Source organism: Nelumbo nucifera, chromosome 1 (genome assembly GCF_055504915.1).
Source record: "Nelumbo nucifera cultivar China Antique chromosome 1, China Antique-T2T, whole genome shotgun sequence".
Classification (NCBI taxonomy): Eukaryota; Viridiplantae; Streptophyta; class Magnoliopsida; order Proteales; family Nelumbonaceae; genus Nelumbo; species Nelumbo nucifera.
Window position 1 is genome coordinate 183,732,546 of NC_142649.1, and position 26,372 is coordinate 183,758,917.

At 38.6% G+C, this 26,372-nt stretch overlaps 2 protein-coding genes across 2 annotated transcripts; one reads left to right on the plus strand and one right to left on the minus strand.

Moving 5' to 3' along the window:
- Positions 1-1,542: 1,542 nt before the first annotated feature.
- Positions 1,543-5,558, plus strand: LOC104596003 (uncharacterized). Its single transcript, XM_010256969.3, has 4 exons — positions 1,543-1,938; positions 2,049-2,326; positions 3,486-3,544; positions 5,107-5,558. Exons 1-4 carry the CDS (start codon positions 1,736-1,738, stop codon positions 5,317-5,319), a joined length of 753 nt encoding a protein of 250 aa, XP_010255271.1. The 5' UTR covers positions 1,543-1,735; the 3' UTR covers positions 5,320-5,558.
- A 5,153-nt stretch (positions 5,559-10,711) lies between these two features.
- LOC104596004 (uncharacterized) lies at positions 10,712-16,361 on the minus strand. Its single transcript, XM_010256971.3, has 7 exons — positions 16,020-16,361; positions 15,875-15,896; positions 11,989-12,045; positions 11,809-11,890; positions 11,621-11,716; positions 11,396-11,520; positions 10,712-11,309 (listed from the first exon to the last, which is right to left on the minus strand). Exons 1-7 carry the CDS (start codon positions 16,117-16,119, stop codon positions 10,979-10,981), a joined length of 813 nt encoding a protein of 270 aa, XP_010255273.1. The 5' UTR covers positions 16,120-16,361; the 3' UTR covers positions 10,712-10,978.
- Between the last annotated feature and the right edge of the window lie 10,011 nt (positions 16,362-26,372).

Consider the following 26,372-nt stretch of genomic DNA (forward strand, 5'->3'; position numbering starts at 1 on the left):
AAAAACATTGTTCATCTTCCCCGACCTCACGATACACTAACAATAATGGCGGACTGGCGGTAATCCCCTCTACCTCAGATTCCTTCACATTTCTATTTCTCTCCCTCTCTCTCCTCTCTCTCTCTCCCCCAATTTCTCTTCTTCCCCTTCCCCTTAACAACCTCACCAGTAATAAAATATATGATGTTGTCGAGATCTACTTGGGCACCAAAGAGTGAAGGTCAGGAAACCTGAGAAGGAGAAGAACTTTACTATCACTATGGAGAGAAACGAAGAGATAGTAGATGTGTTTGACTGTGTAAGATTCAAGTGGAAATTCGTATGTGTGGCGGTGGAGTCCTAGATTTTCAACCACCGACGCCATTTCAATTCGATAGTCCGATCGTTTAAGCTAAGGTTCCACAAGAAGCATAAAGACAAGGTTTTGAGTTCTTACTTTCCGTACATATTGGAGAAATCAAAGGCCATCAACGACGACAAGAAGACATTGAAGCTATTAACCGTGAATTACAACGTCTATTAAGATAACCCATCAAACACATGGAGATCGATTAACCTGGATCACCCAACGACCTTCAAGACGCTGGCCATGGAGTTGGATATGAAGAAAGTAGTAATGGAGAGAGAAAGATCAGGATTGAATTAAATGGGTTCAATCCTGACACTGTTAAGGGGAAGGGGAAGAAGAGAGATCTGGGGATAGAGAGGGAGAGAGATAGAAATGTGAAGGAATCTGAGGTAGAGGGGATTACCACTAGTCCGCTGTGGCTGTTAGTGTATCGTGAGGTCGGAAAAGATGAAAAGTGTTTTTCTCGTCCAAATAGTTATTACAAGGGTAGTATAGAGATTAAAAAATATTGTAATGACTTTTTTGAACGAAGGCTAATGGAAGGGGGTCTTTGTCTCATGGTCATAATACAGGGGGGTCTTTGTTGCAAAACAAAGTGCAGGGGTTCTTTGTCACAGACCCCATAGTAAGGGGGGTCTTTGTAATTTACCCTTTATTTACTTTACTTTATTAATAAATAATAAACTAATTGAGTCCAGATGTTATGCCCACACAAACTCTGCTCACATTGATCGCAGCCACACATGAAGAATATCTCATCCTCTGCATAGTGGGAGATGTTCCCAATTCATGGGGATAGTGTGTTGTGGGTACACATGGGGTTCTCGTGGGCAGGAGATCTGAACTCAAATTAATGACTGTATTCGTCGTAAACTATAGCCTCATGCCCTTGTGAGTTGTGAATGTGACGTGCCTTGGGATTCAAATGCACGTTCCCACCGGGAAATTGCTGCGAAAATTTCTCTGAACCGTTGGATTGCTTAAGAAAGTGCTTAGTCACTTTAATTTGATTGATAATATTTCGAGTTCGCATCAGAAAAGGATTAATCCTCTTTGGCTGCTGCACACACGTCCTATTCAAGTGCTAATCTACTTTCTTTTCCAAAAATGACCCTCTATCCTCCAAAGTTTCCATTACATTCGAGTATTCCTTTGCCTGGAAAATCTAATATTTACGTGCCCAACATACGTCATTCCAACTGCCTCTCCTCATTGACAGTTTCAGCTTCGCTTCTCTCTCTCTCTCTCTCGACTTTGCTTAAACCCTAAGATTCACTCTTCGATCCCAAGATTGACGATTAAAGAAAAATAAAGATGCGAACATACAGAGCGCGCTCCCTCCCACTGTATGTTGTGTGTGCACCTCTGCTCTGATTGATTGCTGAAATGCCCATTTCGAGGAGAAGAGAAATCAAATCAGGGCTCTTGCAACTATTTCTCCTTTCTCTCTTTCTACTGTTCTTCAATGCTTCTTCTCACCCTTGTGATGATGACCGCTGCAAAACTGGATCCTGCGACGATAATGGCGAGTGCATTTGTCAACTCCCTGACCCTTCCACCATTTTGGATGGTGACCGACCATTCTTCGGGTAGGTACATGAATATCTTAGACCTGCTCCTTCTCGTCCTCAACTTTAATGTTTGTATATCTTTCTGTGTTTTTCGAAGTTTGACCTTACACGGTGTCCACCATTCTCAGGGGGAGGTTTTGTGATGAGGAGCGGATCATGTGTGACGGGACTAATTCCTTCTGGTGTGAACACGGGGCAACCTGTCAGGAGATTGTCCAAGGAGAGAATTATACCTGTAAATGCCGGCCGGGTTATACTGGAATTCATTGTGAGAACAGTGGAGCGCCTTGTGGTCGGATTTTCTGTTTTCACGAGGCAGAGTGCCTAGTTGAAGGTGAAACGTGTGAATGTCCACCGGATTGGACAGGGAGTGTTGACTGCTCTAAACCCACCAGGAGTCCTACAGGTTGAACCTTATTCTTTTTCTTACTTTGTAAAAAGGAAAACAGAAAAATGATTCTTTTTCTTTTAGTTTTTCTCCTGCTTCTCTATCTGTTTATGGGCTTGCTGCAATAGAATTAGTTTCTACAGGCAATCATTCTAGTGACTATTGTGACTGTTCTCCGCTTGACATTGGTGACTGTTCTCCGCTTGACATTTGTCCTTGATTTTCATCATTGTCCACTTGACATTGGTGACTGTTCTCCACTTGTTTCACAAATTTCAATGTATAAGCTGTTCTGTGCTACGTCAATGGTTTTCATTGTGATATATGCTTCCCCTTTTCTTGTGTGTTTCTTTTGTTTTTGTTTTATAAACTTCTCCTGATTTACAGTTTTTCTAGGTCATTTTGGTTTTACTGCAGAGTTTTCATTTCATGTCATTTACTGTACATATGCAAGTTATTAAACCTATCTTCATGCTGTTTAACTAGCAGCAATGGTCAATGTCTCCAAATCCTGATTAATTATTCATCATGCATCAGATTTCAGTCATTTACCTTTTTTTTTTCTCTAAAATATCTGGTTTGATAGTTGATTCTTTGCATCAATAGAGGTAGAGTGTGTAGTCAAATGGCTTCGAGCCTATATACTTACACTAGTTCCTGAAACCATCCTTTTGATTGCGTGGAAGGAAAGATTCTCAAATTGAAGCCTTTTCTACTGATGCATATGTGTGTCTGTGTGTGTGTGTGCAACTTGTTCGGAATTTCAGTCAGATGACATCCTGTCTGTACTGACATTATTTTATGCTGATCTCATATGCAATGGTTGCATCAGTTTCAAAATGTAATGGTTTCTGGTAGAGATTCATTGAGCCCTTAAAACATTTTAGAGCTTTGGCTTGTTGAAAAAGCATGAGAACATGGGTTTGAGTCTCAAGGTGGGCAATTTATGCAAGAAAGAAATGCCAAATGTTAGATCTGTATCTAGTCCACCATAGCCAGGACCATCATTGTAAGTCTCTGATTTATAGCTGACCCCATATAGTTGGGACAAGGCTTCAATGATGATAATGATATATTTATTTATTTTTATTTCAAGTTGAGAGCTAAAATTAGTTAGGACCTTGTTTTTTCATTTTATTGTTTTCCCCTTCTCATTGTATATTATCATCCATTGCAGATATTACAAATTCCACCACTAACAAGTTGCCACATGTTGAAAAACATAACAACACAAAGGTGTGTAAGAATCACCATTCTGCTAGTTGATTTTATTTCATTCTTGGTATTCTTGTTTTAATTTATTAACTAGTTGTTTGAAGCTTACATAGATGCATATAATGTGAGACAAATTGGAAGACACCAACTTGCAAGAAAAACAAAATTATAATGTGTTCTGTTGAGATGTAGTCCAACAGATGTATCCTTGTGTACATGCTCTCCCTTTTTTTTTCAAATATACTATAAGCAGTACATGGTGGCAATTTCTGAATGTGTGGGTGGATTAGAAAGATTAACAATCCAGATCCTGCATTAGAGGTGCATCTGATCTTCTATCTTAAGAATTAGAAGATAATCAATACTTATAATGAGAACGTTGTGATACTTAGATAACATTAGAAATACAAGTACTGTTTATCATTTGTATTAGTTGGTTGACCAAAAATGATAGTAAAAGAATGTAATGGATACTTTCAATATTGAGTCTACTGACAGCCAAAGATGAGTGCTAACCTATAAATCACATACCCTACGAATCATGCTTGTCGTGTTTTGAGTCATATTAGGCACCACCTCTATGAAGTCAGATTTGTCCTCTCACTTGAACCATTTGAAGCAGTCAGTTTCACAGAGGACTTATTTTATCACATATGGGTATTAAAAAGGTACAAAATACAAAGCAGTCCCAGTCTTCCAGAGTTACATGGTTCCAAGATAGTTTGCACTCCCAGAGCTCCAATTTACAATCAATAACCTTCACCGCTACCCAACTGGTTCTTTCATATGCCTTTTCTTCTTAGACTCTAAGTTATTAACTGCAATGCAGATTCAGAGAATCTAGTCTGCATATGAAGTTTGCCACTATGGTAGTTGTTCTTTAAGCAGGATCCATTCAGGAAAAGGCTCGACAATTTCATCCAAAACTTTTGATGTCTCATTCATGTGACCAAGTGAGATGAGGTCAGGCCATTGGCTTCACTTTTTTCTTTATTGTTTTTCTTTAAATCCTTGATTTCTTCCTCTTTCTGCTCTCGTGTGTTGGTAATTTCTCTAATCAGGGCATTTTTATAGACAAGAAGGTAAGAGATGCATTTTGTGCTACCTGTGAAGAAATTGTTTTGCTGACATATTTAGCTTTATTATTGATACCAGAGGTGTCATCTAACAGTCATTTCTTTTTAATAAAAGGAATGATACTTGTGAAAAATCCTTGATATAAGAAACATTTTGTTTTTTTCTTTTTATTATTCTTGAGTCACTTTGAGTGAAATATGTAGTCTTCGAGTAAAACTAGAATCTGTGTTTATTTCTAACTGAATAATGTACCAGATGAATTAGATTCTGTGTTGCCTGGGAAGGTTACCCATTTTCCAGTCAAAGCTCTTTTGACATAATGGTAGTAAGTCTTGGTATTGCAACTATACATAAAAACAAGTATTTTCTGATATCATAAGCCTGGGTAATTGATCTGGCAAACCTTTGCATATATTGTAGAATGAAAGATGCATACCTTTAATACCTTGTGTAGATTCTAGAAAAATTCGCTGAAGTACCGTCCTCCTTTTCCATTTTCTTTTCAGTGGCTTGCAGTGGTCTTGGGCATGTTATGTTTTGTGGCAGCAGTTGCTGCTGTTGCCATATACATTAAGAGATTGTTCAAGCGAAAAGAAGAGACAACCTTAAAGTTCCAGCAGCTGTCTCAAATGCAGACACATGATTTCTTGGATGATGATGATGATGATGAGAATGAGTCATTTGTTCCTGAGATTCGGAGTGACGGTTCACAAATTTAGATGGTGTTAGACTGTATGAAGTTATGCATAGTTTCCTTAAAGTTCTCTAGGCAAGTCTTTTAGCTCACGTGTAATTCATAACACATTAACTCTCCTAAAAGGTTTGTTTTTCCTTTTGATTGGCATAACAGTTAAAATGTTTGTTATTTCTCTCTCTCTCTCTCTCTCTCTCTAAAGATGGTAGCAGGTCTGTTTAATGCTTATGGAAATTAAATCAAGATATTGGTGTTCTTTTATTTTGATAGAATGATATTAGCGTTCTAGGAGCAGAAGTGAATCTAACAATTCAATATGTCATCCATGCATTGCCTTGTTCATCCCTGAGAGTGGTGGGTGCGGGAATAAAAATCAAATATCCCCTTCCATTCGCTTTGTATTTTCCTCCTCCTGGGGACTTAAATATGAAGTGGTTGTTCTGTCATTTTTGTTTCTTATTTCTGGCATGCTGTTCCTCTCCCACTATTTATAACAGAACAATGATATCAAGAGAGATTTGTTCATCTATTGAGCTGATCTCCACGATGGGAAACCCCAGGTAGATGAGAAGGATGTCACTTTGGATTTCTCCTCTAGTCTTCATTAAGTCTGCGTATGCTTTTACAAAACCTGGCGACTCAAAATAAAAATAAACCAAATTGTGCACAGCGTGTATGCTCTATTATCTGGCCATAAACACTTAAAAAACATTGGTCCCATCCAGGTACGGTACCCGTACTAGCACATCCAAGAAAATAGAATATGTTGATGATTCATTGCAATAGACTGTTGGGAGAACGACAGTCTATTTCTACGTATATCAGCCTTCCCCGATCTTTTACTATGCACACTGTTCATAACGAATTAATTAATTTATTGCTAACCAGGGGATATGATTCAGGAAAACAAATTCTCACGGTCATACTCCGGCCAGGGACATCAAACCCAAAGTTGCTGATCACGTTTGACATTCACTTTGGGGGTTATTTTATTTTGTTTTTGTTACTGAGACAGTTTGGAATGAGTACGAATGCAAAACCTGTATGTATTAGTATTTGTACTCTTTCCAAACTGGGCCGAAAGGAAATCCACAATATACAGTGTGAAATGGTGAAGATTCTGCCTCATCGTTATCATTGTTCCGTGGCCCCTACCCTATTGTGGGAATTGGCTTTGTCTTCCTTGTCCTTGAAATGTTTAATGAGAGAATCAATGGACCCCCGTATGCCATCCGGTCACCATCACCAATGTCGTTTTTTTGGATAAAATTGGAGTCCAAGTTCTGTGCACCCGTGGTCTCACTGGAAGCGTGAACCCACCAATCACAATCGATCATGTCGTCCTGGGCCAATATTCATAACATTTTCGGGCCTTTGACCGTACATGGGATAACCGGACATAAAAAGACAAAAAAAAAAAACTCAAAAACACCTAGTCCGAATCCTCCCTCCCATTTTGCATTTCGTTGTTTTTTCTCCACGGAACCCTATCCAGTATCCACACACCGGCAGACGGTGACCCGAACCAGCGGCAAGAGCTCCGGCGTTATGTTTTCTGGCCTCCTCTTCCTCTTCTTCTCCTTCTTCTTCTTATAAAGGGCTTCCTGTTTTCTCTTTTCAACAGATCAAACCATAATAACAATCTGCAGGTGAACCACCCATTTGGTAAGGTGCAGAAACTACTTCCATAGTTCCCGAATTCCTACAAACTTCTCAGTATTGAGACCCACATTTAAATTTACTTGCCTACTAACAGTGGAAGAAAAACCGAAAAAAATGTCCAAAAAAGAGATGTTTTTCAGCAAAATGGGTTCTCCTCTTTCTCAACAGATGAAGTTTTACTCCATTGTCCACGCTCTTATCTTCATCTTCTTTGATTACTTGAAAATAACTTCAATGAGACTTCAACCTGTAAATCGATTGGATTCAAATTACTTTGATTTGTAGGCCTAGTTAGAAGGATGGAAAGGGATTATGCATATGAAATGGCCTTTAGGCTTTAGCAACTATCAGATTAAGGAAATTTTGCACTTTGTGAATATTACAGAACATTTTAATATTTAAAATCTGTGACATGCAGTCGGGTGGGAAATATCTCGGCAAAATATTTTAAGAGGAAAGTGTCTCTGAACCAATTGGGTGGTTCACCTGCAGTTCACCACCGGTGTTGACCCACCTTCGTTCGCCCGAAGAATTCCGCAGGTGTAAGGTTTCGATCTGTTAAAAAGTGAAAACAGGAAGCCTTTTGTAACGTACTGCCGGAGTTGCTGGTTTGGGTCACCGTCCGCTGGGGTATGGTCACCAGACACCGGTGTGTGGTTAAGGTTCGGTGGAGGAAAAGCAACAAAATCCAAAATGGGAGGAAGGATGAGGGAGGTTTTGGACCGGGTGTTTTTGATTTGTTTTGTATGTGTTTGGTTCGTTTATATTTATTGAATAAACGTTTATATTTTATTTGCTGGTAAAACCGAGAAATGCAAACAATTAGGCACCACTCCGGTATAACAATGAATAAACTTCAAAAAATAACTTTTACAAACGACTGGCATACACATAAACCAAAGTTCACTTTTTACATTTTCGATGTAAACAGAAGAGCAAGAGAGAGAAAATGTTGAGAAGGCCCCTATGTGGCACCATCAATAAACATTTATCGAATAAATGTAAACAAAACCAAACACCCTCTTTTTGTCTGTGTCCAGTTGAATCGGCTAGTTCATGTTAACAGTCAAAGGCCCATTATGATTGGTGGGTGATGAGGGCGGATTTGGCCCTCCAATGATATTGTGACACATGGCACCTCAGAACAAATACGTGACACTTGGAACCACTTTGGCAACAACTTGCCTTAGCCAAGTTGATGGTGTCCCACCTAGCGGTCTGGCATAGGCGCGACCTGGCACAGGCTCGGCCTAGCATGCGCGGCCTGGCCCTGGCGTGAACTGGCAGCCTGACACAGGCGCAAGCTGGCAGCTGGCACTGGCACGACCTGGCGGCCTGGCCCTGGCACGACCTGGCAGCCGAGCACAGGCGCAAGCTGGCAGCCTGGCCCTGGCGCGACCTAGCGGCTTGGCACAGACACCGACCTGGTGACCTGGCAGCCTGGCACATGCGCCGACATGGCCACTTGCAAGACATGCTCGCCAACGAATTCGGCATGCATATCCACACTCCCACGATCCTTGGAAGTTGGCCCACGTGCCGAACGATCTGGAGGGTGGTTAACGTGCATGGCGGTTACCTCAGGGAATCTCGGACCACTTAGACGACTTCTCAGAAATCTCAGATATGGTGCGTGAAGCCTATGCCAAACAATACCTATATAAGGGCACCAACCCCAATGACATAGGGAGCAAGTAAGCATATTCTAGCTCTCATACTTTGTGATTTTTAGCTCGTAGTCTACTATGAGAGTATTGACTTAAGCATCAGAGCGACCTCGCCGAGTTAGCCACCCCGGGTCCTCTGACATTTGGTTCCTTGCTGGTCTCTAAAGAGCAACAAAGCTCATCAATCCAACTCGACACCTCACAGGCAGCTCGGCACTTGGTTAGCCCAGCACCTCACAAGTAGCTCGCCACCTGTCAGCTTGCCACCTGGTCAGCCCGACACCTCACAGGCAGCTCAGCACCTCACAGACAGCTCGGCACCTAGTCAGTCCGACACCTCACAGGCAGCTCGACACCTGGTTAGCCCGGCACCTCACAGGCAGCTTGCCACCTGATCAGCTCTGCACCTCATAGGCAGCTCGGCACTATAGTCAGCTCGCCACCTAGCCTGCCCAGCTTGATTCCACTCGGTAGCCAAAGTTCTCCACTTCAGCTTGAGTCATCAACCACTTGGAAGCAGATCAAATGACGAGGTACTTAGTCAAAAAATCGATACATCAATAAAAATCGATTCATCAATTGGCGCCGTTTGTGGGAAACGCTACAAAAAGCTAAGTTCTCACCTTTTAGAAACTAAAAGCTCACTTTCTAGTTTCCATCTTTTATGAACTCAAAGATTATGCAGGAATTTGATGGTCATTTGATGGCCAACAGACTAAGCAGTTCTACCAACTTTATTTCAACTCAGATAAAGCCTCATCAACCCTCTACAAAGATGAGCTCTTCGTGGCTTCCGTAGGAGTAGGCGGCCAATAGACTGCATGAACGCCCTTGGCGGTCGAGCCTTCCAAGGCTCCCGTGCGAGCTGGTGACCTAAAGTCAGTAGTGTTGCCCCCGTAGGTCGAGCTCCTAGTAGCTACTTGTAGGAGTGGGTAACCGATGTCACTAACGAGGCTGATGCAATGCAGTCGTAGCTCTAAGGCACCGACCTGGCGGCTTGGCCCAGGTGCGACTTGGCAGCTTGGCAGCCTGGCACAGGCGCAAGCTGGCAGGCTGGCCCAGGCATGAACTGGCGAGCTGATAAAAGACTTCGGCTCCACAAAAGACCCAGTCGCCTCTTCGGCATGGGCAAGATCAAGGAGAGTGGACTACAAGTCGCTCCTAGAGCCTAAGGGCTAAAGTGCCGAATTGGCAAAGACTTCGGCACCACATAAGACCCAGTCGCCTCTTTGGCATGGGCAAAATCAAAGATCAAGGAGAGTAGACTACGAATCACTCCCAGAGCTTAAGGGCTAAGGTGCCAAACTAGCAAAGACTTCGACATCACATAAGACCCAGTTGCCTCTTCGGCATGGACAAGATCAAGGAGAATGGACTACGAGTCGCTCCCAAAGCCTAAGGGCCAAAATACCGAACTAGCGAAGACCTCCTCACCACAAGACCCAGTCGCATATTCGGCATGGGCAAAATCAAGGAGCGAACTGCGAGTCGTTCCTATAGCCTAAGGAATTGAATCGACGCTTACGAGCTCATCGAATTATTCATTCCGGACCAACAGGAGAAATTTACTCCCTTCGCCGAGTTACTTTCAGCTCGGGAGTGTGGGCAAATGATGAGAGCGGATTTGGCCCTCCAATGATATTGTGACACATGGCACCTCGAAACAACTAGGTGACACCCAGAACCACTTTGGCAACAACTTGCCTTAGCCAAGTTGATGGTGTCCCACCTAGTAGCCTGGCACAAGCGCGAGCTGGTAGCATGGCACTGGCACTGCCACTGCCCAACTCAATTCCACTCGGCAGCCAAAGTTCTCTACTTTGACCTGAGTTATCGACCACCTGAAAGTAAACCAAATGATGAGGTACTTAGCCAAAAAATTGATACATCAATAAAAATCGATTCATCAGTGGGTTCACACGTCCAATAAACCCACGGGTGCACAAAATGCGGACTTGTAAAATTGGGGCAGTATCTTAACTTCATAAAGAAAATTTGGGGTTGAATTACCAACCAGGTACAGAGGCGTCTAACTCTTGAAAATCAAAATGTGTTTAAGAAAATCATAACATAAAAGCCACGCTATGATTTGAAAGAACATAATTATAATATGCTCAAATCACAAGGTATAGTTATGTTATCTACATAGAGAAAAGGATGAACACACCTATCATTGGTAATTTGGCACTTACAAAACAAATAATTCCTAAAGTCAAGTCACGCAACAAACTGGAGAGATCTCAATAGAATATGCAGAGTCCAAATCCAAAAAAATAGATCCTACAATTGATGTGCAACCAGTAAATTTGAAGGAATTATTAATTTGAAGACCAGCATTCATGGTGGTGGTGGTGATCACTTGGAATAACCAGCAGGCGGGTAACCAGCTGGTGGTAGTGGTGGGTATCCAGCAGGAGGGTAACCGGCTGGTGGATATCCAGCAGGAGGGTAACCGGCTGGTGGATATCCAGCAGGAGCAGGAGGGTAACCTTGAGGTTGAGATGGTGGTGGATAACCATAGGGCTGCCCGTATGCTGGTTGTGGTTGATATCCAACTGGAGGAGGAATTGGCTGATCTATGCGAGACATCTGCTGAATGGGTGGCACAGCCATCACCTGCGGGCCAAGCATACCATCCCTCTTATCCATTTCAATCTTGTGCTGTGTCTGCATACATGCACAGACCCTACAAAAATGAAACCAAGAGATAGAATCAGAACAGAAAGCTTTGGAAACTATAATCATTTTCTAGTTTAGAGAGGGAAGGCGTACGTGCAATAAACCATGTCAGAAAAACATGATAGGATCTGAGAAGCCTCTGAAAGTTCCTCGCTTCCAACAATCATTGCAACAATGGAGAATATGCATGCTAGTTGTTGGAGACAAAACATGAATCCCTATGGTAACAGGAAGCAAGGGATTCAGAAACATGTATAGCACATATATTTGAGAGAGAGACTGAGAGAGAGAGAGAGAGAAAGAAAGAGAGAGATTTACAATAATACAGTTGTCACACTGCGTTGTCTGTATATTGAACTCATCTTGTAATAGAAAACGAGTTGATGCAACTGAGTTACCAAAGCAGAGGAAAACCTGAACAAAATGCATCAAGGATGAGTACAACTATATGCATCAATGAATAGAAAAGTAGGAATCTGTGAGTGAAAATAAAACTAATGCCATACCTCAGTGCAGAGACAAAATTCCGGGCATTTACTTTCTCCACACCTACCACTACATGGTAGATAACCAGCACAACATGTATACCTGTAACAAAAGAAAAGAATATGGAGAAGGTAAAAATCACACCCCTCTGCTCACTATATCACAACTTCATGGAAGAACGGAGGTAAGAAATTCATTACCTTGACATATCATTGTAAAGAGCTCGTTTCCGAAGCATGTATGAAGCACATGGTCCACTACAATAAAGCAATAAATGCATTAAATGAACTAGAGGTATCAAGGAACACACCACAAAGAACTTATTTCATGTATTAAAACCAACAAAATGGGAGAAGTATAGAGTAAATTTACACAGTTTGGTTGCCTGAAAGTGAAAAGTCGCATTCTTTTAGGTTTTCTTTTCCTTTCTTACATGTTCTTAGCAGCCAAGCACAGCATTGATTTTTGTAGCAAACAGGTGATGTAAACACAAGAAAGATAAGATTGAGGTTTGTTCTAGAATAATTGCAGGAGTTGGGGTATTGATATAAAACATTGCAGGAGTTGGGGCCAAGGTTCAAAATTTCGATACGATACGCCCTGTATCGGGTGTATTGTATCGTATCTTTTGGGTCCTGATATGCCGGTTTCCAGGTGTTTTGGGACCCCACTCTTTTTCAATAACAAAAACATGTTTCTCCCCAAAAACTAAATGTGAAAAAAAAAACTAAAAAAAACAAGTTTCCATATGTTTCTAAGTTCCAATACGCCTCTGCCGATACACAGGCGTATGGAAATTTTGAACCTTGGTTTGGGGTCTCCTAGGAATGGGAATGTGGGAGGAGGAATGTATAATCACCAATAAATTTCTCTACATATCAGAATATCACATTTCTATGCATTTTGTGTTGATTAAGTGCATTATGCACATCTTCAATGATATTTCAAAGTAATTTCCTTTTACCACTTCTAACCACAGCCTTAGTCTACATTTTGATGCAAGGAGACTGGAAAATCTAAGGCACCACAAAACACTAGGGGGAAAAAGACATAATTTAGTAAAGAAAACATTTTACATCTGAAAAGGTGGAGCATCTCTTCTTGCAGTGCAGATTCAGTTGGGTAATTTGGATGAATATACTAGAGGTTTTTGAAGTTGAGTCATGCCTCCCAAGGAATGTATTGGATCTGTTACGGGGCTGGGGTCTGAGGGGTCTGTAGAGAAGAGGTAAGATTGTATGGAAGTTGTTGCCAGCAGTGGTGTGGTCAATCTGGTCGGAAAGAAATATGAGACTCTTTGAAAATCAGTTGAGATCAGAGGAGAAAGTCTTAAAGAGAATTTGGGGAAAGGTTATATTCCTGGGTGGAAACTCACAAACTGTTTAAGAATTGTCCTTACAATTCTCTCAAAAAAATTATGTCTGAAGCCAATCTAAGATCTTTTTTGTTGATACCAAAAATCTAAAATGGAATATGTGATAGAACAAGAATTGGAAGAAATTGATGTCTTTTTCAACTGAGAAAATAGTACATATATATACAGCTTTGTAGATACTAAAATAGGAAGAAAATCAACTACCTCCTCTAAGAATAATTCCTATAATCAAGCTATTCCTAATTGGGCTAATACTCCATAATTACAGCCTATAATTACAACCTATAATCTCGTAACACTCCCCCTCAAGATGGAGCATAGATGTCAATCATGCCCAGCTTGTTACAAATATAAGAAACCCGAGCTCCATTAAGAGCTTTTGTAAAGATCAAGCTCCAGTCTTCACATAAGCTGTAGATATCAAGTTTTGTTGAATTTTCTCACGAACGAAATGACAGTCTATCTCAATATGTTTAGTTCGTTCATGAAAAACTGGATTCGAAGCAATATGAATCGCAGCTTGATTATCGCACCATAACTTCGCTGGAATTGAGACTTTAAGACCGACCTCGGTTAAGAGTTGAGAAACCCACATAACTTCACACGAAGCTTGTGCAATTGCTCTATACTCAGATTCTGCACTAGATCGCGACACCACATTTTGCTTCTTATTCTTCCACGAAACCAGATTACCACCAACAAAAACACAATAGCCAGTAGTGAACCTTCGATCAATCTTGGAACTCGCCCAGTCCACATCAGAAAAACACTCAATATTACTGTGACCATGATTCCGATACAGTATCCCCCGTCCAAGAGTTCCTTTCAAGTAACACAAGATTTGTTCTAAGGCCGCCCAATGATGCACTGTAGGAGAGGACATAAATTGACTTACAATACTAACTGAGTAAGCAATGTCAGGACGAGTCACTGTGAGATGGTTCAACTTTCCAACTAATCTTCTATATCGTTCAGGATCATCAAAAGCATCTCCATCCTTTGTGAATTGCTGGTTAGGAAGCATTGGAGTACTGCATGGTTTGACTCCCAGTTTCCCAGTTTCTGTTAACAGGTCCAAAACATACTTCCTCTGAGACAAAAAAATGCCTCTTTTACTCCTTGCCACCTCAATCCCCAAGAAGTACTTTAGGTGCCCCAAATCTTTAGTATTGAACTGGCTTTGCAAGAAGGATTTCAAGGATGAGATTCCTTGCGTGTCACTCCCAGTGATAACAATATCATCTACATATACAAGTAGAATGATGCCAAATGTGGACTGCTTATAGAAAACAGTATGGTCAGATCTGCTCTTCCTCATCCCAAACCTCTCTACTGCCTGACTGAATTTTCCAAACCAAGCTCGAGGACTCTGTTTTTTACAATTGCCCCCACTCAAATAAAATAATATGGGTCAAATAAAATTTGACTTCTTAAATGGTGTTTTTTTTCATGGTTTTAAAAGGCCTAAGAGGTGAAGCCACATGTGTGCCCCCATTGATCAATAGTCCTGGATCCACCACTGATAATCACCCCTTTGTCCCTGACAAATTAGTTAGACTTATGTCTCTTCTTACCACCCTCCACTCTATCATTAGCTATAGCTGGATTGGTGGCACACCATTATGTGAGGCTACTTATTCAATCTGGTCATAGAAAGGAACACTACTATTCAGGAATTCTATGATAAATTGGAGGCACAATCATTTGAGAGAAGCAGACTCAAGGCTTTGGAAGGTAAACAGCAAAGGCAAATTTTCTGTAAACATCTGCAAAAAGAAGGGGACATGTAAAATGCCATGTATGGAATAGAGTGAAATGGTGCAGTAATATTTTTCTAGGCAACTCCATGTATTTGGGGTGAGGCGTTGTTGAGTTGATTGTGATGCCATCTAAACAATTCGCTGTACTAACAAGATCAATTCTGAAGTATTATTCAGCCACGTTGCTGAGCATAGTCAATTTATAAGCCCTTACAAATCAAAATGTTCAACAACCCAGGAAACAAAAACGGCCTCAACCTACTCTTGCAAAAATATAATTTCAAAAGTAATGGTAATCCCTAGTTTCTGGTGAATGTACCACTACAAACCAGGACAAGGACCAGATGTATATAAAGCAAGCCTAGCATACGTACACCTACAATTAGACATTTACACCCTTTAATCGATTTGTGTCACCTAATACTCCGCATCTTCAGGGATGTAACCTCAAGGGTGTATTCTATCACCAAATCTGAGAGTAGAAAGTTCTGAATTTTTGGATAGAGTGCTACCAATACTTCATATTACCCCCCCCCCCCTCCATTTTATAAATGACTAAATGTGATCTTCGAAGTTGACCCCCAAGATGGAATAGAAGAGTTGTTGAACTTCCACAGGAACTCATGAAAACAAAATAAGCACAATCAATAAAGTATCCAGACAAATCCATTATGCTATTTAAATAATTAAATTGTAAACAGAAAAGATGCATTTTCTGTAACATTGATCGAAATGTTAAGATTTCCTAGAGTCAACTCAAATAACACCAAGTCAAGAAGCACAAGTTAATCAAGAAACAACACTAGATCTCGAGACAATAACATGATTTCAATGACAAAAAACAACTAAATGAAAAATTAAGACGCAAAAGGAGCCAATAAAATTAAAAATAAAACAAGATCACTTTAGAAGAACAAATAAGCAAAACATAGAACGGATCGAAGCACTTACCACCAGAAGGCAAAACAGCAATCTGGGTAAAAATTACAGGAAGATAATCTCGGTCAAACATTCCATGAAGAAGCTGTGAGGAAAAGAAGCAAACCAAAAGAAAAAAGGAACAAGAATGATGGGGAAAAGAATTGTGAATGCTTACAAGGTGTATCGGCTTGAATAGTGCTCATAAGATCAGTATGCCAGAAATTCCTGTAATTTTTGCGTGCTTCCATCTTCTGCAGATGATCCTGCGACGCCATGGCCGGGAAGTCTTGAGTGCAACCTCTGGAGACGTTTCAGAAAACGAAAGGATTGAACAAATACAGAATCGGGGGAAGGAAAGGCCTCTGAGAAGTCAGAGTCTGGTTTTCAAGGCAGAAGGAAGTTTCCTTCTTGGAGAATTCAAAAACCCCCCCTTCTCTTCTCTCGAAGGCCGAACTTAACGACCAACGGGAGCGTGCGAGCGACGGTCTTACTTCTTAGCACTAGCGGCAATTGAGAGGAAAAAGCCAAAGCCAAAGCCAGCTAATTGATGATAAAATTTCTGAGAGAAGAAAAGATTTCCAGAATTGATTCCATGGGTCGTTTTCATACATTAAGGTTACAGATCCAACAATGTAAGCCATGACGATGTTAAGATCATTTTGTGCGAAGTCATGAGATTTAATCCAACGGATATAAGGAAAGGTGTATAATGTTAATCTGTGGGAAGATGAGCGTAGTTTGTTAGATGTTTGTAAATGTCGACGAAACGGCTGTTGGGTTGGGACTCTGGTCCAGCGTGGATTCCACCTCGCAAATTCTGGAAGATTGAATAAAGGAGAGAGAGAGAGGGATCATCACATCTCTTAAGAGGTCAATGGAGGTTGGAGGGGGGTAGAGTTAACAGTGTGGTACGTATACTACAGACATGGTTAAAAACCAAAAAAAACTCCCCTCCTATACTCCTGTTTCGTCTCTCCAGTCGGCGATTTTATTTACACGTCAGAAATATCAAAAATCCCGAATTTAGGATTGGGGAAGAGCCTGGGACCACGCTACGGTGTATCATGTATGGTCCACAAATTCCGTGTTTCCGACATTAGCGGGATCCACTTTACCTATTTACCACGGCTCTCCTACAGTCCTACTTTGGAAATTGGAATTGGATCTCATCTAGATTTAGGGGCCGTTTGGCAAATTTTTTTGAGAAGATCTTGTCTTTCTTACGATAAAAAAGATGCATTGAATTTTTGCACGAAGGTCTGAGTAGTCCGAAGCTAGTTTGACTAATGTGCGTGTCTTTCGGTGTGTTATTTCACATGAAAATAAAGCGAGAAAGATGCAAAAAGCTCCATTGGAGCTTCCTGAAATCAGCCCAAAATGGATTTTTTATGTCTTTTTGATGCATCGAATTTTGGCGAATAGATCTATTACGAATCAAACGGAAAAAAAATCACAGTGTGATCTGCCCAACTTGTAAACAACCGAAAGACCGCATGAAAAGACATATTAAACAGGACCTTAGTCTAGACCTAACAAAAAATGGATCTAACTGAAAACCCGACCCGACCAACCAGCACAAAAGCGGGCTAGATACCCTATCTAGTGGCCTGACCCAATTTGGAAAGGATTTGGGTTGGGTTGGGGCACATGCCACCACCAAGTCACCTATTTTCAAACCAATATTTGATCCAAAGGGTTGAACCATTTAAACTGTTTGAATTGAATGATTAACCCGTATTTTTTTGATTAAAAAGGGTTGACTTGGTCAAAGACTACGTGACCCGGATGATTGAACCATTACATTAACCTATGTAATTCACGATCAATCCTAAATTAAATGTCCCGATTCGAAATGATCCAAACATAACTTGGCATGACCCGATTTCCAAGTCAAGTCTCATCTTAAATATCCCAAAAAATCATATTGAATTTTTAGTTTTTTTACAGTTTACACCAAGGTTCAAATAATTCGACCCAGAATATCATATTCATATCGAATGGGCAAGCCCCAATACACGAAAAATAAAGGGGTTTTGGCTTTTGAGTCTTCTGGGGGTAGGTCCGTCTAAGATTAGTACGCATCTGCTCTCACACAAAGCGCCTCACACCGATTTCACAGTATGCCCTGGCTGTATATTGGAACATCTTCTATACTTATATTTAATATTCATGGAAAGATGTTCTCAATGAAGAGTGGGATGTGTTTGTGAAATAAGTGTGAGACATGCTCTGTGAGGAGCAGATCCAAATTAGGGCATGTTCATTTGCTCTGAAGTTTGACATCTGAAAGTGTAATAATTACATTAAAAGGTATATTGGTATTGGTGAAATTTTATTTTTTCTGTACTCTGAATGCAAAGAATGTTGTTCTGAACTCTGAATTCTGAAAATGATCAAATATCCATTTTGATCCCATATATTAGAGTTTTTGTTTATTTTTTGGGAGTATCATTGGAAAACAAAAAGTTGTATGATTGCACTTTAAAAGATAAGAGATAAGAGGAAACGAACAACCATTTTTCTCTTAAAGTTAACAGATTCCTCTTAAGAGATAAGAGTTAAGAGGAAACGAACAGGCCCTTAGTCTAAGATTGACCCTCAATCAATCAATTAAATTAAAAAACTATAAAAGATTGTACATAGACGTGCGTATTGGGTGTATCAAATACTTTGAACTTTTTTTCACAGAAGGTGAATGGACAGAAAAAAAATACATGATTGGATTAAACTTGTGTGATAGTTGCCTTAACGTGAAGTCCAAGCAAGTGAGGAAAGTAGAGAAGTTAACACTATGTTTGGTTTGTAGGGAAGGGAAAGACGGGGAAACTTATACAATGTTTGTAAAGGTTTCCCTACCTTTCCCTTCCTTTTCCTGCATTTTCCTTCAAACCAAACATAGCCTAAAAGAAAATGTACTAATCAAAATTATTCACTCTCAATCTTATGCTATTTTTGCATATCACCGATTTCTAAGCAATGTGAAAATTTATCCCGTGTAATTTACGGGGTTTGTTAAGTTAAAGAAAACAATAGAAATATGTAAGAGTATATAATTGTTTTATATAATAATAATAATAATTAATAATCATTTATATTTTATATACTACTCTTAATAATTTTTTACAATACAAAATTAACAATAGTTAATTTTAGATAAGGTTATTTATTAAACTTAGGGATGACAATTTTCTCCATTTTCTTGATCCTTGTTGGGATATGCCCTGAATGGGACGAGGGGTGGGGATGATTTTCCTCTCGCAGGGATAGAGATGGGGAAATTTTCATCCTCGTTGGCAAGGATGGTGTGGGGACGGGGAGAGCACTTCTTGCCTCCCGTGGACCCTAATCCCCGTCCCATGGGATCCCCATTAACATATATGTATATATACGCATACGTTTATATATGTATATATATATGTACACATACATCTATATGTTAATATTTTTAAAAATATGATTGAATATGTTTGAATCTTTTCTAATAGGATTGTAAATTTTAATTATTTTTTTATTTTTTAAATAAAATAAAAAACAAAAACATAACAGTTGACATTATAAAGAATCACAGGGAGTGAGGATCCCCATGGAGACGGGGATGGGGATAACTTTGTCCTTGTTAGCGGGGATGAGGATTTTTGTGGGGACGGTGATGGAGGCTCCTCATCCCCACCCCGCCCCGTTGCCATTCTTAATCAAACTAATGAAACTGACCAACCTAAGTCGGCTTTGGTTTAACAATTTCCCAACCCGACTTGGTTGGATCAGTTTCGCTTTGGCCATTTGTAAAATGACTAAAATCGAATAACCCAACCATAGATATATATTAATATTTTAAATATATTTTTTAATATGGGAAAGTGGGAAATTTTCAATATTTCTTAGGCTAAAATAGTTTATATCATAAATTTAATTTTTAAACTTATTTTTTAATAATGCCATTATAATTTTTTTAATTTAAACTTAATTTTTAAATTTAATTTTTTTAAGTTTAAATCTTTTGAATCGACCAACCAAGCCGAAAATTGACCCAAACCAATATAACCTGTGTGACCAACCCCCCAACCTAACCAAGTCAATTTGATTTGCCAAACAACCTACAACTGAACCGAACCAACCAGTGAACAATAATTTAATCTCCAATAATTATTAAAAATTTATAGCAGAAATACACAATCAATTAAATTTAAAAAGCTAAATAACAATAGTTTAAACTCCAATAATTATTGAAACTTTCTATTATATAAAAAAACAAAAATAGACTTATACATAATTATTGAAAATATATTTATCACAAAAAACAATAAATAATTATTGAAATACAATAATTATTAATTTTAATATAGATAAATATATAATAAATAATGATTATGTTTTTAAATTATTATTAATAAACAATAATTTTTTGAAAGTTATTTTCTAGAATTATTAATTGGTATAAATGAAATTAGTTATTTACAATATTAATTATTTATTTAAATAATATCATTATTTAAATTTTAAAATATTAATTACTTGTTGAATTTAATAATCCATAAAATTATAATACTATTAATACATGATTTTGTTATTTTAACCATTCAAAATCTAGTTATGTTAAATATTTTGTTACTTAAAATAATTAGTTTTTTAAGTAACTATTTAAAATATATTATTAATTGATTTAAAATATTAATTTTAATATTTTATTTAAGATATTTAGTTATTGAAATATTTAAATAATATTTCATTTTTAATTTTAGATTTTTATTATTTGAAAAACATTTAGATTGAATAATCCAGGAAATCATAATTTATATTGTTTGTACATAATTTCATGATGAATTTTGTAGAAATATATAATTATTAGTAATATGAATATTATTAAATTGATTATAATTATTTTTTTGTCTTTTTACTAAAAATTTTAAAGTTATTATATAATTTTTTTAGAATATTTAAATGATTTTTTAATATTTAATTCAAACTTTCTTCTTTTTTTGTAAATAAACTTTCTTGAGATAGATGTAAATAAAAAGTGGGAGAGAAGATAAATAAGAATTAGAGATAGTTTTGGAGAGAAACTCTCTATTAAATTAGAGATAACTTAGAAGAAAGTTGGGAACAATGGGAGAAAATGACACGGATTAAAAAAACTTAAAGAATTCAAAAAAAGAAAAAAATTTCTAGACTTTCTTGTTTTAATATATATATATATATATATATATATATATATATATATATATATATATATATATTATCATTTCTGAAGCTTTCTTACACTTCTGCAAAGATCTTTATGCAAAGAAAGAAAACAGAAAACTCTCTTTAAACTCTTGAGAATGACTCAAACTGTCCGGGGAGAACAAATTGTGGCTAGAAAGAGAGTTTCAAGAACAAGAAGTAAATGATGCGGTTTTTAGCATGGACGGAGATAGAGCCCTTGGTCCTGATGGCTTCCCAATTCTATTTACCAGACATGTTGGAGCATCATCAATTCAGGTTTAATACAAATATTTAATGATTTCTAACATTCAGCCATTGTAAACAAAGGAAACAATTCCAATTTCATATGCCTAATTCCCAAGAGAAATGGTACTTTAGAACCAAAAGAGTATAGACCTATCAGTCTGATTGGGAGTGTCTACAAAATTTTAGCAAAGATTCTAGCTGAAAGATTGAAGAAAGTTTTAGGTGAAATCATATCCCCGAATCAATTTACTTTCATCAAAGGGCATCAAATAATCGATAGCATTCTAATAGCAAACGAATGCATTGGAGACAGGAAGTTGAATGGCAAACTAGGTGTGATTGTGAAACTCGATTTGGAAAAGCGTATGATAAAGTAGATTGGGAGTGTCTCATGGAAACTATGAGACTAATGGGTTTTGGAAACAAGTGGATTCAGTGGGTTGAGGGATGCATAAGTTCCACCTGGTTCTCAGTTCTAATAAATGGGCAACCAAAAAGATACTTTAATGCCAGCAGAGTCCTAAGACAAGGATGCCCCCTCTCCCCATTGCTTTTTACTCTAGTCACAAAAATTTTCAGCCAACTGGTGAATAAGGCAATCTCTCTTGGACTATTGAGAGGATTTGAAGTTGGACGGGAAGCCACCCAAATATCTCATCTTCAGTTTGCTGATGACACTATCCTTTTTCTAGAAGCTGATGAAGTTTATGTGTCAAATCTGAAAATGGTCATCACCTGCTTTGAATGGATGTCGAGACTATAAGTAAACTTCTCAAAGAGTTGGTATAAATCTAGCAGATGCTCAACCCTTGAATACCTTCACAGAGATCTTGGGATGTAAAGCAGAGAATCTCCCCTTCTCCTATCTGGAGATGCCTCTTGTAGGGAACCTGAAAATCAAAGCTTTTGGGATCCAATTCTAGAAAAATATGAGAAGAAACTAGCCACATGGAAAATGAACTACTTGTCAAAAGGGGGGAGGCTCACTCTACTTAGAGCATCCTTGGCAAACTTCCCCACCTACTACCTTTCCATCTTCCGCATGCCCAACAAGATAGCCATTCAGTTAGAAAAACTTCAGAGAAACTTTATTTGGGAAGGAGGGGGGGAAAGGGGCTCACACCTTATGAAGTGGTCTCAGGTTAGCAAACCAAAGGAGAATGGAGGTTTGGGAGTAGGTCATTTGAAAGAAAGAAACACAGCTCTTCTCAGTAAATGGTTGTGGTGATTTCCTCTAAAGACAACTGCACTATGGACTATTGTAATCACTAGCAAATACGGGAAGCACACCAACAATTGGGGTAGCAAGCTTCACTTGAATCAAATCAAAGACACCCACCCTTTGAAAGGTATAATCTCGACTTACAATTTGTTCATATCATTTATCAGATACAAAGTGGGAAAGTGTGACAGAATTAAGTTTTGAACTAACCTGTGGTGGGGTAATTCTACTTTAGCTAACTCCTTCCCTTGCCTATTCAGCCTTACCTTAAACCAAGAAGCTTCCATATCCCAAGTTTTACCCCCCTCCCCTCCTTACTTCAAATGGAATCTAACCCTTAGGAGACCTCTAAGGGACCCAGAAATTAGTGAGATCTCTAGCTTCTTGCACACCCTGAGAGAGGTCTACCTCTCACAAAATTCCCCTGATCTTCGTGTTTGGACCCTTCACCCATCAGGTAAGTTTTCAACCAAATATTGTTTCAAAGCTTTAGTTAAGGAAGAACAAACTAATGATCAGTACCCCTTCAAGAGAATCTAGTATGCTAATATCCCTACCAGGGTATGTTTTTTTGTGTGGGAAGCCAACTTAAAGAAAATCAACACTTTTGACCTCCTTAAGGAAAAGAACCATGGCAGGTCTTATTTATCTCCACATGGCTGTTGCTTCTGCTTTAAAGCTGGGGAATCTACCAACCATATTCTGCTCCACTGTGAGAAAACTAGAAAATGTTGGAACATATTTCTATCTTTGTTTGAATACAGCTGGATTTTCCCTAAAAATGTGGTTGATTGCTTAAGGCAATGGTCAGGAAGAGGATTAAGCAAAAGAGGGAAAATCTTAAGGCAATCTGCTGCTCATGCTATTTTCTAGAGTATTTGGGAAGAGAGAAACAATAGGTTTTTTTCCAACATAACAAAAAACTTTGAGGAGCTGATGTCTCTAATATGTTACAGATGCTTCCTATGGACTTCTAGCTCATCTCATTTCAGAGGTGTCCCCTTTGATAACCTCCAAAGAAACGCTGTAAATTTCCTTCACTCTAAACAAATACAGCTCAACACTACCTGTAACTTCAGATCTGATGTGGATGGCGAGATGACCTTGTATTTTGATGGAGTGCTTTTGGAAACTCAGGTATAACAGGTATTGGAAGTGTAATTCGAAATAGAAATTGTATCATTTGGGCTTTTAGTGGGCCGATTGGAATTGCCTCATCAACAAAGGTAGAAGTCTTGGCAGCTCTAACTGGCATCAAGATTGCATAAGAGATGGGTTTACGAAGTCTTACCATTAAAGGAGATTCAACCAACACCATTAAATGGCTTTCTAGTCCTGATAGTGGGCCTTGGGCCTTAGCTGACTACCTAGCTGAAGTGAGAGACATTCTTGCTTCTTTAAGTGGCCAGGTGGTCTGGATTCCGAGGGAGCTAAACTCTGATGCTGATAGTCTAGCTAAATCTGGTGCTCACAGGGATTTTCTCTTTAGTGATAGTTCTATGCCTTTGTAATTTTCTGAAAGTTTTTATCTGTCGTGTACATTGCCTCATGTTTCTCTCCTTTTGAATAAAGTTAACTTTTTTCTCAAAAAAATATTATTATAATTATTAACCCATTTATCCTCTTTAAGGAGGAAGGACTATAGGTTAGTGTTATGTTTGGAAGAGGAAGAGAATAGCATTAAAAGGCTAGTCTCAAACTGGTTAAAGTGGGCTTACAAGAATCATGTAGTATAAGAATATGATTACCCGGGTTCTTTTCTTCTTTTTGTTGAAAAGGGCTTTGTGAGAATCATGGATATTAGCTGTAATGCAGTATTAACACAAGCTTCAACTGTGCCATGTCTTTTAATTTTGTATTGTAAAATTAGTTGGGTGCATGCATGGAATGTGCATTTGCACTAATAAAGCCTGTGGAGAGAATAGAAAGACAAAAACAAAAAAAAAATTACATTATATATAAAATATATAATTTAGAATGTATAGTTCAATTACGGTACATTTAGTGATTGCATTTTAAATTCGATTACTTATCATCATCTTGAATCAATCATGACTTAGCTATAAGCGCAGCGGATACACCTTATAGATTTTGCCTATAATATAAAGATACATAATATGAAAGGATGTGCAAGTAAATCAATAATCTTTGATAAAGATGAACAAAAGCCACCATTTCAATAAAAAAAGCTTGGTCTAGCTCTTTCTAGCCATGCATCTTGATTGATTTTTGAAGCATTTTCAGAAAACCATGAATTTTCAAGTCATATTGGAATCTTATATTTCAACTAAGCACCTAATTAAAAGATGAGATAGAGTTTCAAAAACTTAATACATCAGCGATATGTATGTATGTATGTATATATGTATGTATGTCTCAAGTAGTGAATTACGGTCACTCTCCATAGGCCATAACTAAGCCAAATAAAAATGGAAGATGGAGTGAGGTGTAAAATGGTGAGAAAGAGAGCGGGATACATAACAGAGCACATAACACTCGCATGTGCAAATTGAAGGGAACACAGAAAATTGTACAACCAAAAATTGACATGTGGACGACTGTCTCTAACACGCCCCCTCAAGCCATGTATAGCCTATTTTTCCCAAGGGCTTTTGTGAATGTGGGCTGTAATGATTTTCTTCGCAAGGAGATGATCACATATCAAGTGACAATTGATTCCAATGTACTTGATATGTTGGTGAAAGATTGAATTAGCTACGGTGTGACGGTGTGGAAGGCCCAAATTAGCAAAGAATTTCTATAACCAAATGAGTTCAGTACTGTTGGCTATAATATGGAACGAGCCACTGTAGCTTGTTTCTTGATTTTTCTAGAGAGAGAGTGATGAATGCCAATATTCAATGGACTATGTAATATTTATAGATTTATAGCAGAAAGCATGCCACTTGTCACTATTGAAGAAACATTGATCTCTGTCGACTTCCATATAAACAAGAGGTCAAGAGGTGGAGTTAGCACTGATGCAAATGGGCCGTTTAAAGCTCCTGGGCCAGACGGTATGTGTACACTGTTTTTTCAAAAGTTTTGGTCTTAAGTTACAATACCCAATGTGCCTCACCCGGAATCTGTGACAGATTCCCGACCAATTAGCCTTAATTTGAAATGTAATTTATAAAATTTTCTAGAAATTATTAGCTAATAGAGTAAGGCCTCTTTTGCAATAAAATTCTCTCTCCTTGGCAAGCAAATTATTAGCATTGTGTGGTGGTTACTCACGGGGTTATTCACTGTATTAAGAAGAAGAAAGGCAAGCATAGTGTTTTTGCTTTAATGAATTCTTGAGAAATTCATTAAGCTTGTCATCCATCTCTGCATTTCTACTCCTTGTTTTTCAGTGTTGGTTACTGGGGAGAGTTCAACTAGTTTCCATCATCCATAGGCGCGGGTTATGTCACCATATTTATTTTATGGTGTGCATGAATGCTGTATTTGTGTCTCCTGCTGTCTAAACTTGTAGAAGAGATGTATGTAAATGGACTCCACAATTAGTGCTAATAGCTGGGCTGGACCTGACCCGACCCGCATTTCATCACCTTCTTTACCCGCCTCTAAGAACTAAAGATGCAGGGGGCCTTCGAGAGGCCAAATAAGGGTGGCTTATCACCCATTTCAACAAATAAATGCATTAAATATTTGAAAAAACAAAAGAAAATAGCAATGGAGTAAGAAAAAAATGAAAACAGATTATGGTGGTGATTAACAACCACCTGTGAATGCTCTTGAGCGGCAATAAGCGGCCAGTATGCTCTGAACCTCCTGGCCATTGGCGGCCGGGCAAAAATGATTGCCGGTGGTCGGCGATATATTTCTATATGCCTGCAAATGATCTCAACGGAA

Excerpts from the sequence above, each read along its gene's own strand:
- LOC104596003 (XM_010256969.3), top strand. The coding sequence starts at position 1,736 with ATGCCCATTTCGAGGAGAAGAGAAATCAAATCAGGGCTCTTGCAACTA. Across the intron at positions 1,939-2,048 it reads GGTGACCGACCATTCTTCGG|GGGGAGGTTTTGTGATGAGG; the intron begins GTAGGTACATGA and ends CACCATTCTCAG. Across the intron at positions 2,327-3,485 it reads ACCCACCAGGAGTCCTACAG|ATATTACAAATTCCACCACT; the intron begins GTTGAACCTTAT and ends CATCCATTGCAG.
- LOC104596004 (XM_010256971.3), bottom strand. The coding sequence starts at position 16,119 with ATGGCGTCGCAGGATCATCTGCAGAAGATGGAAGCACGCAAAAATTAC. Across the intron at positions 12,046-15,874 it reads TGCTGTTTTGCCTTCTGGTG|TGGACCATGTGCTTCATACA; the intron begins GTAAGTGCTTCG and ends GCTTTATTGTAG. Across the intron at positions 11,717-11,808 it reads AATTTTGTCTCTGCACTGAG|GTTTTCCTCTGCTTTGGTAA; the intron begins GTATGGCATTAG and ends CATTTTGTTCAG.